The sequence below is a fragment of the Wolffia australiana genome, chromosome 4, assembly GCF_029677425.1.
Source record: "Wolffia australiana isolate 7733 chromosome 4, ASM2967742v1".
NCBI lineage: Eukaryota > Viridiplantae > Streptophyta > Magnoliopsida > Alismatales > Araceae > Wolffia > Wolffia australiana.
In genome coordinates this window covers 17,892,358-17,903,675 of record NC_135838.1, presented here as the reverse complement: position 1 = coordinate 17,903,675, position 11,318 = coordinate 17,892,358, and the positions used below count along the sequence as shown (strand labels likewise).

The window sequence follows — 11,318 nt, the reverse complement described above, 5'->3', positions numbered from 1 at the left end:
GTCTATCATCATTATGGGGCCCCCTTTCTTTTGTTAATTATCTCGGTGATGAAATACAAGTTTTTTAACGTCGTGTTTATAGTTCCGGATCATCCGGGACGTGGACTATGGACGGGAGGGGACAGTTTTTTGTCGGAGACCTCCCGACTGGACGGTTTTTTCGTCTGAGACCTCCGGACGGACATAGATCCGGATCGTCCCGGACGTGGACGAAGGACGGGGCGATATGAATTTCGTCCCGTCCTACGTCCGACATAAGCTCAGGGACGAAGGACGGGATGGTTTTTCGTCCACTGACAAAAAATCCGTCCCGCCCAATAATCTCGGGACAATTTTTCATCCCGTTCAGTTCTCCTGGCACGAATTTTCGTCCTGAAATTTGTCACAGGACGAAAAAACACATTTTATATTTAATATATTATAATAGGTTATAATATATTACAAATTGTCCTAGCAAGGCCACGTGGCAACATCTCAACCGTCGGATGGGAATCCAGCGGTTTTCCGTCAAGATTCGTCCGTCCATCGTCCGGAGACCTGTGGACGGATGATTTTTTCGTCCCACGGGCTGAAAACCGTCCTGTCCGGTAGTCCCCGGATGAATTTTGGGACAAAAATTCGTTTTGATCCTCGGACGGGACGATTTTTTCATCTCGGGACGAAAAAATCGTCCCGTCCGCGCCCCTGATCTCAACGGACGAGTCGGTTTTTTCGTCCGCGTGGATGAAAACCGTCCCATCCGTTCATCTCGGGACAAATTTCCGTCCCGGTTTTCGTCCAACCTCGCAGGCAGGACGATTTTTTTGAGACTATTTTTTTGTCCTGGGACAACTCCGAAAAGTTGTTAGTATCAGCCTGAATTATCCAAAAAGTTCATCGTCAATAATTTGTAAAATTAGGATACTAATTAAGAATGTATGAAAATTCAGCTTCATTAATTTCTACTATAAAAGAATGAGTTCTATTATAATTTCCCAACAGCGTTTTTTTCCTACTTTTTTGAAAAGGCCAAATTTAACAAATTGAAGAGTCAGAGTTGGGCTTGTCTGGGCGGTCCGATCACTAGAGGTGCGCGGTTTGCATGATCGTTGCGCTGTCCGCCTTGCATTGTGCGGTTTGGGGCGGAGTGATTGTGCGGGTTTGGGGCGGAATTTTTTATAGATTTTTATCCCAAAATTTGTCACTGTCCTCAAATTCTTTACTTTTTTCATTGGCTTTATTTTTCTTCATTTGCCAAATTGATTATCCTACCTTCTGCCAAGTTTTACTTATTTACTAAATTCACCTCAAATAGAGATCTATCTTCTGAGAATTCAATTCTTAATGCAAGATACAACGACCACTTTAACTTAAAATACATAGTCTTAGAATTTTAAATCGCATCGATTACGAAATTTCATCTTATATATGTATTGGTAAAATAAAATTTCAACCATTGTCTCTTCAAAAGAAAATTCAATGAGAAAGAAAATAGACTCAGCTTACATCATTGTACCAATAAATCGCATTATTTGAACCAATTTCCACACATTCATATTCTCTCCAAGGATTACAGAACCTTTCTCTTCATTAATTATCATATTATAATAACTTGTTGACTGTTTTCTAAATCCATCGAACTCATAGGCAGTTGTTTGATTAGCCCGTGTTTTAATTTTATTTAATAATTAACTCTTATAAATATTTTAAAATATCAGTTCTTACTTATATTACGAGTAAAGAATATCTGTAATACTTTAAAAGAATAAATTCAACGAATTTCTTCTGATATAGTAGGTTATATGTATAATTAACAACAGCGGGGAGTTTCGGAACCCAAAGCAAGTCATAGCAAAAGGTTCTCAGCAGAGATCAAGAGTGTTGGACGCGTACTCCGTCGCACTACCTCTTGGCTGGCATTGGTTCGGGGTAATTTCTCTGATAGAATTCTGATTTGAGTGGTATCTCTAGCTGTGGACGCCTTCGTTGATTAGGTGGTACTTCTTCCAGTTTCCTTTTTGGAATCGAAGGAGATCATTGTTTAGAAGCGATGGGATGTTGCTCCAGTAAATCCGGCCGTTACGCCCCAAATCAGGCAAATTTATGGAGATCGACGGGGATCGTCGCTCTGAGGGACCGCGGATTGAGGGTGAGCATCTTGGTCGAACTTCTACTGATGCCCATCGGATTTGAAGTAGGTTTTATGATCTTTCGATGCGAATTATAACATTTAAAGCAGTCGAGAGTATTATCCGTCTTGTCTTGAGATAAATTTTGCGACCTATCGGTGTACACGGAAGAGCAGAGAAACTGTGGCACGAAGATTGTCGTAATGGATTTAACGGCATTTGTTTTGCCTCTCAATGACTAAAATAGCAACATTGTCTTGAACAGAAATGTATCCTGGTAATATGTATGCATCTCTCCGCTATACTTCGTTGAATTGTTGCGTTACATGTTTTATTCATACACGCGATTGGTAAGAGGAATTGTCCAAAGTATTGACTCAGATGTTAATGCATTTGACGAGCATACCAAACCTAAAAAATACCATTGTCGTTGCTTTACCCGGAAGAATCTGAATGTATCCCATCCAAACAACCAATTAGATATGCAGCAAAATCGATGAAGTTCGCGTTTTGGTTACCATCTCGTTATTGCTAATGCTCAATTTGATATAGCATTTTTTTTTGGTTAATATGTACTCCTATTATCCTGTGTTTATGTAACTTCACATCCATTTTTGGAAACCTCAAACGAAAATAAATAGCGGAGTGCCAAAGGAGTAATCCGCATATTCAATGAACTCGTCATCTTCAAAGAGTGGACCACTTAACTGAAAGTTGCAGTGTCTCCTCTTGATCCTAAGGTTTTCAACTTGATATCTTTTTGTATCCTCACTACTACAGCTTGTTAAATGTGAAAGCCAACAAGAAAAACCCTTCCTACTCCAAGGTTTCTGATACGTTCCTCCTGAGTGGCGTATCCAGAAAGAGAGGGAAGGAGACAAAACTTGGTGGGATGGGTGACGCCAAGGGGAGTGAGGACGAGGAGGTGTGAGGGAGTGGACGTCCCCACAACGGTTGAGAACCGATGGCTTGGACGTCGTCGGTGGGATCACCGTCACCTAAAGGGAGAGACTCACTTCTAACAAAATGTCCTGCTCTCCAACAAGGTGGGCTACATATTTAAAGGGGAAATGCAGAGACATAAAAAAAGGCCCCTAGTGGGCTTACAAAAGGGGAGAGAGTGTAACATTACTCCCCCTTTCAAGCTCTGCTTGTCCTTAAGCTGGTGCATCGTCCTTGGTGGTTGATGTGTCGGTGTTCGGGTAGTTCAACGGACCCTAGCTGACAGAAAGAACAAAAAACTATGTGTTATCATTAACCAAATAGTCAACCACGTACCCCTGTATTAACAAGGATAGTATTATGAGCATACACTTGTGGGCCTGTTATGATGGGCCCTTAGAGATGACAGGTACAAGGCGAGATGAACAAGAAAGATAAAAAAGCAAAAAATATCTGCAGCAAACAGTCAGTGACGTCTCTGGCGTTTGTCTCGCCTTCAGGCATGACAATGTGAATATTGAGGTTTTTTCGAAAATGATGCGGTGGCGCAAACCTCTCGTTGCACTGATTGTTGAGGCCCTAAGCTTTGCATGCTAAAAATTCCTCGTCAGTCAGGTTGAGCCAGTGAGAGTCAGTGGCAGCTGCATGTTTGATTATTTATGTCGTTGGTGCTTGGACCTTCTGATCCTTGGGGGCACGAGGTCCATGGGCCCGCGCCGAGGGGTCTCAGTTTCTTGTAAAATGGCTTCAGCTTCGAAGGTGTAGTCTATGAGGTTGTTCATGCTTTGTGGGTTGTAGTGGTTGACTTCGACAAAGATTTTGGGCTGCAAGGCAGCATGGAGGGCATTCATGGCCGTTTCTTCAGCAAGGTCTAGGAGGTCGCCTACAAGCTCCATAAAATTGGTCTCCAACTCATCCACAGTGCTGGCTTGGCACATGTTGAACAAGTGGCGGTAGGCATTGCGGGGCTCGAGTCCAAAGCGCCTGTTCAGGTAGAGCTCAGAATCAACCCAGCTCTGGAATCCCATTGGGTCATCAATGTAGCAGAAACAGGAGGATGCCGTCCCGTCCAAACAGGGTACGACCAAACAGATCCGTTTGGCGTTGTCTGCTGGGTACGCATGGTGTGGTGAGTTTGCAAGGGGAGATAACTGGAACAATCCAATGGCCGTGTTCCGGGTTGCCTCTAGGTTGATCATAAGGTTTGTCGTCATCGTCCCATGTGTCGTCGTCGGCGGGACGCAACGATCACAAAATTGTTATGATGAATGACATCAATAAGAATGAAAGGCATTTTAATCATTTTGCTATTGTGTAATTCCTTTAAATAGGGATGCCCTCCCAAAGGGAGGGCAGCCAAGAAAAAGAATGAAGTAAGTGTTCTTGTCTCCCCTCTCCTTGTCTAGGTCTGTCCTCTCTCTCTCCCTCAACGATCCCCAACCCTCATGATCGTCGCTACCTCATGGCGTCTTCAGGCGGCTCGTCCTCGGCCGATCCCTACCCCCTCTGCTCGGCCTCCTCTCGGATCCTTCCTGTTTCACCTCTCCACCCTGGGAACTTATACCTCGCCTCGCCCTTCTACGCCCTCTGATATGAGCCCAGAGTCGGGATCTTATCAAAAAACTATCCAAATATACCCATTTTCTTGTGGTAAAATATTGGTTCACTGCGTCAAGTATTGCTGAGCTCTTTATTAAGGAAATCGTCCATCTTCACTGAGTCCCATGTTCGATTCTATCAGATTGAGACAGTGAGTTTGCTAGATCTTTATGGAAGGAAATCCATAAACATCAGGGACGGTATTGAACATGATTTCCTCTTATCATCCCAAGACAGACGGTCAGACAGAGGTCACAAATAGGAGCTTAGAATGTTATTGATGTTGCTTTTCATTTGAATGTCTAAAACAATGGACTAAGTTGTCACACAGGCAGAGTACATCTACAATATGTTCTATCATTCTTCCATAAAAATGACACCTTTGCAGGTTGTCGGATCATACTTCCCAGAATCCACTTCGAGGTGAATGTCTCTTCATTGTTCCACGTTTTATAGTCTCCGTGTCATGGTTTAATAAGTTTCTCAAATAGATGATCTCCAAGGCCACTTTCATTATTGGTCAACTCCACCAGTTTCCTCTATTTGGATTTTTAACCCATCAAAATTTGGATCGATATTAGGAAAGCCAGGTGTGGCTGGCTGCCAGCAGGAGGGATTTCATTGTGCTCCTTATACATGGTCGACCTTGGATTCTTAAGATACAGAATATTTGAAAAAGGGTAGAAAAATGTTCTTCATCGGTTGCAATTGGGAACGGACCACAACAGACATATAGGTTCTGATACTATGCTAAAGAAAACATTTTATGCCCTGACCTTTACTAAGCACCAGGGCTGTTGACACCATCCTCCTGTTTGTCAGCCAGGGTTTGGAATGGATAGAAGACACATATGAATATTCTGTGTGGTGCCAGCTTAAATATCTGGCCCATTACACTAGACCTTGGGTCCCATATCTTTTTCATTTATTTATTATATGAGGAATAAATCACTTACCAATTGGGTGATGCAAAAATCCGCTTAAGCTGAGTTTTCCCAATGTGGGAATATTCCGCTTGAGCCTATCAAGAGACAAGAAAAAGAAACCATGAGCCATTTATAGAAATTTGGACCACCTCTGAGTATGAATGAAGATAATGTGGGTTGCTTATAAGCGGCGAACGATTTACAGTTAGAGAGAGATGAAGAGAGGGAAAAGGCATAATCAAACCCTATAAGAAAGCATATGGACGAGTAATGAAGATTTTGGTTGTTTTCTGGATCGACCAAGCCGAATGCGCCCTGCCGCATCAGGCAGGGAGAAGACCTACCTTCAATCGTCTTCTTCTCTCTTCCTTCCGTTCTCTGTTTGGGTTCCCTTGTGAGACCTTATCATTTTCATCATTGTCAGGTTTTTGTTTTTCCTTTATTTTTTGGCTTAATATTTTTAGAAGTACTTAACCATTAATTTTTTTTTTTGTGTCTGAAAGAAAATTTGGAAGAATGATTACTGTATTTTTGCAAACGCATCCCAAATTTCAATCTTTATTTTGTTGAATAAGGTATTCCCGAATGAAGTTCTGGAGGTGGACAGGTTCATAAGAACGCTTGACTTGACCAACAACAGATTAGGTACCGGTTAACGCAGTTCCATTTGTTCATTTTATTTTACAATCATCACATTTAAAAGATAGAAATTGTGATCTGTTTTGTGGTGAGCGGGAGATCCAATTTAGGGTTAGAGATTATTTATTTCATCGATCAGTTCTAGTAGTGGACCATAATTTGAGCCATTTTGCATTAAAACTCCTTAATCGGTTCACATCGGCTCTTCTTGACTATGAATTTTCCGACTCAAGGCGGTGAATCAGAAGATATTTTCAAAGAATGATTTTTGAACTGGAAGCTTTGGCTCGAAACCGTGTGTTTAAGAATTCTTATTCAATAAAAACCAGTATGAACATCTGTAAAATTGCGTAATGTTATATTCATAGTCTTGAATTTAAATATAGAATGTTGATTTTATTAGGGTAATTAGAAATATAATTAAATTGGATGATAAATGTTTGACATCTCAGTGAAGAGGATCCGGTTCTCTCTGTTATCTGGCAAAGGTTTATGTGGACCAATTATTACACGTTGTCGTCATGATTTGTCCTTCAACTACTGTGGCTTCAAGTTCTTCTCTACTTAGAAAAGCATTGAATAAGCCACCAGTTATTTTAAATCAATTCAAAAATCCTCCTAGAATTACCTTTCCTCATTCTAGTGCCATATTCCAGGGAATACCCTCAATTCTTGTTTTCATTGCAAGTACGCTTGCCTAAAATTTTTTCTTCACCTTATTGGAGTTTTTTATCTGGCCGAATTCTCATCTGAGAGAGAGAGAGAGAGAGAGAGAGAGAGAGAGAGAGAGAGAGAGAGAGAGAGAGAGAGAGAGAGAGAGAGAGAGAGAGAGAGAGAGAGAGAGAGAGGGAGAGAGAGGGCGAGGGAGAGAGAGAGAGAGAGAGAGAGAGAGAGAGGGAGAGAGAGAGAGAGAGAGAGAGAGAGAGAGAGAGAGAGAGAGAGAGAGAGAGAGAGAGAGAGAGAGAGAGAGAGAGAGAGAGAGAGAGAGAGAGAGAGAGAGAGAGAGAGAGAGAGAGAGAGGGAGAGAGAGAGAGAGGGGGAGAGAGAGAGGGAGAGAGAGTATTCCCTCCTCCTCTCTCTCTCTCTCTCTCTCTCTCTCTCTCTCTCTCTCTCTCTCTCCCTCTCTCTCTCTCTCTCCCTCTCTCTCTCTCTCTCTCAGATGAGAATTCGGCCAGATAAAAAACTCCAATAAGGTGAAGAAAAAATTTTAGGCAAGCGTACTTGCAATGAAAACGAGAATTGAGGGTATTCCCTGGAATATGGCACTAGAATGAGGAAAGGTAATTCTAGGAGGATTTTTGAATTGATTTAAAATAACTGGTGGCTTATTCAATGCTTTTCTAAGTAGAGAAGAACTTGAAGCCACAGTAGTTGAAGGACAAATCATGACGACAACGTGTAATAATTGGTCCACATAAACCTTTGCCAGATAACAGAGAGAACCGGATCCTCTTCAGTTATGGTTTAAACTATAACTGAAGGAACAATGGATTCGTTTAAACTATAATAGTATTTTTTAAAAGAGTTTCCTCTGCAGTTATGGTTCCTGAGGAGATTGGCAATTTTCGCAACATGCAACGTCTGGTGAGCTCTATTTAAGGAATCATTAACTGTGTGGGAGTAAATTGTTAGATTTAACGAGGAACAATGGATTCGTTTTCTTGCGAACAGGTCTTATCTCAGAATAGTATTGAACGAGTTCCTGGAAGCATCGGGAACATTATTTCCCTTAAGATTCTCACACTTGACTCGAATAAATTGAGGTCCTTGCCTGATGAGCGTAATTCCCTCCCATTTTTCAATATCTGTCTTTTGCTGAATAAAGAGTTATGTTTTTATTTTTCCCGTCATCTTATTACTCCTGTTGTCCTTTAATTTTTTCATTTTTCTTACCTGGTTATATTTATATTTTTCAGTCGGCCTTCTGGTCACTCTTGAGCAGCTATCTGTCGCCAGAAATATGCTGACAAGCTTACCAGAAACTTTGGGCAATCTGAAAAATGTTAAGGCCAATATATTTTCCTTGCATAATTTCTAAAATAGGACATTCTATGCTCTTTTATAGATACGTCTTGTATGTATGCCCAATTCTTTTTCAAATACACAAAATTTCATGAAGTAAAAGATAAATGGAAGGTGAAACAGAGTATAGACTGTAAGAATATCCAGAATAGGCTTACTATGTGGCAAGAGAGAAAATCAAAATTATCTCTGATGTTTTGATGCCAAAGCTTTTATTTTCTTTAGTTTGTAATCTCTTATATTAGTCAAAGGTTGAATTCTTCCTGCGAATGTCTTCATTAGAAAATTTTACTTCATTACAACTGATCGTGATTGCTAATTTTCTTGTTGACTATGTAGCTATTTATCTTAAATGTGTCGAACAACAACCTGAAGTCTCTTCCACAATCTTTAGGAAGCTGTTTAGCTTTGGAAGAAATGACTGCTAATGGTGAGTGCTGCATGGTTTCTATTGCATGTGAAAGGACCATTGATAGTTTTGTGGTTGCATCTACTGAAAGGCAAAACCACACGCTTCCTGCATTTTTACAAAGAAAATTGCTAACAAATTAAGGGACTCAGAGACCCATTTGATCAATTGACATAGTGAAACTCTATTTATTTAGCTTGATGTACTATCATCAGAGAACTTCACCGTTTTGACTATCGTTTTAATCTGTTTTATTGGAAGACATATTTCATTGATGGGTTATAGTAACGATCAATGGATTACTGTCACTCTTTTTGTTCGGTCCCTTGATAATGTAATGAGCGTTGGTGATGGGTGCAGATAATTTGATTGAAGATCTTCCTCACACACTCTGCCTTCTTGGTCGTCTTAAGTCTCTTTCCTTGGACAATAACGGTTTAAACAAGGTGTGACTTATCATTCATAAATAAACATGCATTCGATTTTCTTGATTGCTCATCCTCACCTTTTTTTTCCAGGTTTCATAGGTTGGTCTTGAAAGTTCATGCGTTAATCATGTTTTTTTTTAATTTTTGACTGATGAGAATATTATACCTTATTGGTTTGCAGCTGCCTCCGATGCTGCTGAAGGAATGTCGAGCTTTACAGAAAATCTCTCTTTATGGGAATTCGATTTCAATGGCAGAGTTTCAGCAAGCATGTTCTTTATTAAAAACTTAAAGATCTTTTTTTCATGTTTGTGGTTTCGTCTCTTTTCTTATTCCATCTTGTCCTTTTTATCAGATGGAAGGATATCATGAATTTGAAACCCGAAGAAAGAATAGATTTGACAAGGTGATTGGGTCGAACGTGATGATCAATTGTCGAGGCCTGGACGAGGGTATCAGCTTTTAATAGTCTTCACTTTCCATCCGTCAATGTATCTGACGTTATGATGTGGCTTGTGTATTGTGTAGAAAATTAAATAAAATTTGTAATCCTTGATGTTAAGAAATAAATATGGTGTCTTTTATTGTCAATGAGGGGAATGCAATGACTATACTATTATTGCAAAATCTGCCGAAAGATTTCTTGTCACTTCTTTGTCTGTTTAGTCATAAATGTAAAATCTATACTGAATGAAAAAAAAAGTGGGCAGTAACTTCTTTTTTAAGAGATACCATGGGAAATTGTTTGGGTAGAGAGATTTTCCGGGACATAGAGGGAACCAAGCAGATTATGAAGATAGGAGAGGAGCAGAGAGAGAGAGACAGATTGATTCAGAGAGATTAGAAACTATTCACTGGCTTACCGAAATAAAATTTGCTATGACCTTTAGTTTCTCTTCATGGTTGGAGATAGAACCCTGAGTTATATGGAGGAAACATTTCCAAATATTGATGAATATGTAATAGAGATATTGGGATGGGGTATAGATCAGAAGGGGTAGGGATTGATAATGGGGGAGCTGGCAGTAGGTACGATGAGATGATAACTAGACGGCAAGGGATCATGAGGGGGGAGAGAGGGATATAACCAAAACCTTTCTAGTGATACTTCTTTCTATCCCTTCAAAGGGAAGGGTTACATCTATTAGAGTATTAATAACCTAATAACCAAATTACCAAAATTCCCCTGGAAGTCTTGAGTGTTGAAGATACCCTTGGGGTGTAGGATTGTATCAGTTGACCTAATACTTGAGACCATATTGGTGAACAGAACCCTTGACACCTTAGTTATTCAAACACATGGTCTTGTGGAATTTCAATTTTCAATCTGGAACATAAATATTCTTCTTTTCTCGAATACTCTTAAAAACCATTGTTCTGTAAATGAATTTGATGAAATATTAGGTTTTGTAGAATGATGAGAAGACTATACAATTATTTGTTTAAAACTAATTTAATAATAACCAAATATATTTGAAACTAACAAGGATCATATTTGCATACCTCAGAACAAATCCCAGAGAACCAGGCTGTCTTTACAGGCTCAGTCTGAGAGTTTTTCTTCTCTCTCTCTGTTCAACTAACAATTATCTATCTTCCTCTCTCTCTCTCCCTCTCTCTCTCCCTCTCCCTCCCTCCCTCCCTAGCCCTCTCCCTCTCTCTCACTCACTCTCTCTCTTCTAGTTTTTCCCTCTCTCCTTCATTTTTCATCTTTTCATCTCTCATTTCCCTATTTTTAACTCCTCATTTCTGTCTGGTCAGTTCCAAGTCCATTGTATCTTGATTTCGTGTTTTGGAAGAGGAGATAATGAAAATATGATATGATCCTTGTTGTATCTAAGACTTTTTTTATTTCAGCCCAATAGCGGCATTTAAGTCATTTAAATGATGTGTATTTTCTTTGAAATAGGGCCCCCTCCTTAGAGTAGAGTGGAAAAGGCAGTATAATCAAGTTGGTTTCTCTCAGTCTCCTCCATGCATTGTCCAAATTCTGTGCAGATCCTTGAGCGAATTCCATTCTGCCAGGGCCTCTCTTCCCCTCTTGCCGAAGTCCATCTCGGCATCCCTCCGTCCACCGACAATCATTTTGGTATCTTCTCCCTCCTACCTCATCCTCGCTTCGGCAGGAGCTCACAGGTTCTTATTAAGATCCCATCAATATCCTTCCAACGTAGATGCCCACATGGAATTTAGGATAATTTCATATGATATAGTTTTATGAAATTTTGGATGGTTTTTCTATCTG

General features: G+C 40.2%; 1 protein-coding gene across 1 annotated transcript; it reads left to right on the top strand.

The window, feature by feature from the left end:
- The first annotated feature begins 1,776 nt into the window (after positions 1–1,776).
- LOC144702173 (Leucine-rich repeat (LRR) family protein) lies at positions 1,777–9,664 on the top strand. Its single transcript, XM_078574101.1, has 10 exons — positions 1,777–1,908; positions 1,990–2,128; positions 6,151–6,220; positions 7,752–7,798; positions 7,886–7,994; positions 8,131–8,216; positions 8,576–8,666; positions 9,006–9,091; positions 9,255–9,341; positions 9,429–9,664. The coding sequence occupies exons 2-10, from the start codon at positions 2,030–2,032 to the stop codon at positions 9,537–9,539; spliced, it is 786 nt and encodes a 261-aa protein (XP_078430227.1). The 5' UTR covers positions 1,777–1,908; positions 1,990–2,029; the 3' UTR covers positions 9,540–9,664.
- The last annotated feature ends 1,654 nt before the right edge of the window (positions 9,665–11,318 follow it).

Bases quoted from the DNA above. Each gene is read 5' to 3' on its own strand.
- LOC144702173 (XM_078574101.1), top strand. From the start codon at position 2,030: ATGGGATGTTGCTCCAGTAAATCCGGCCGTTACGCCCCAAATCAGGCA. The intron at 2,129-6,150 runs GTGAGCATCTTG...TTGTTGAATAAG, and splicing joins TGAGGGACCGCGGATTGAGG to GTATTCCCGAATGAAGTTCT. The intron at 7,799-7,885 runs GTGAGCTCTATT...TCTTGCGAACAG, and splicing joins TTCGCAACATGCAACGTCTG to GTCTTATCTCAGAATAGTAT.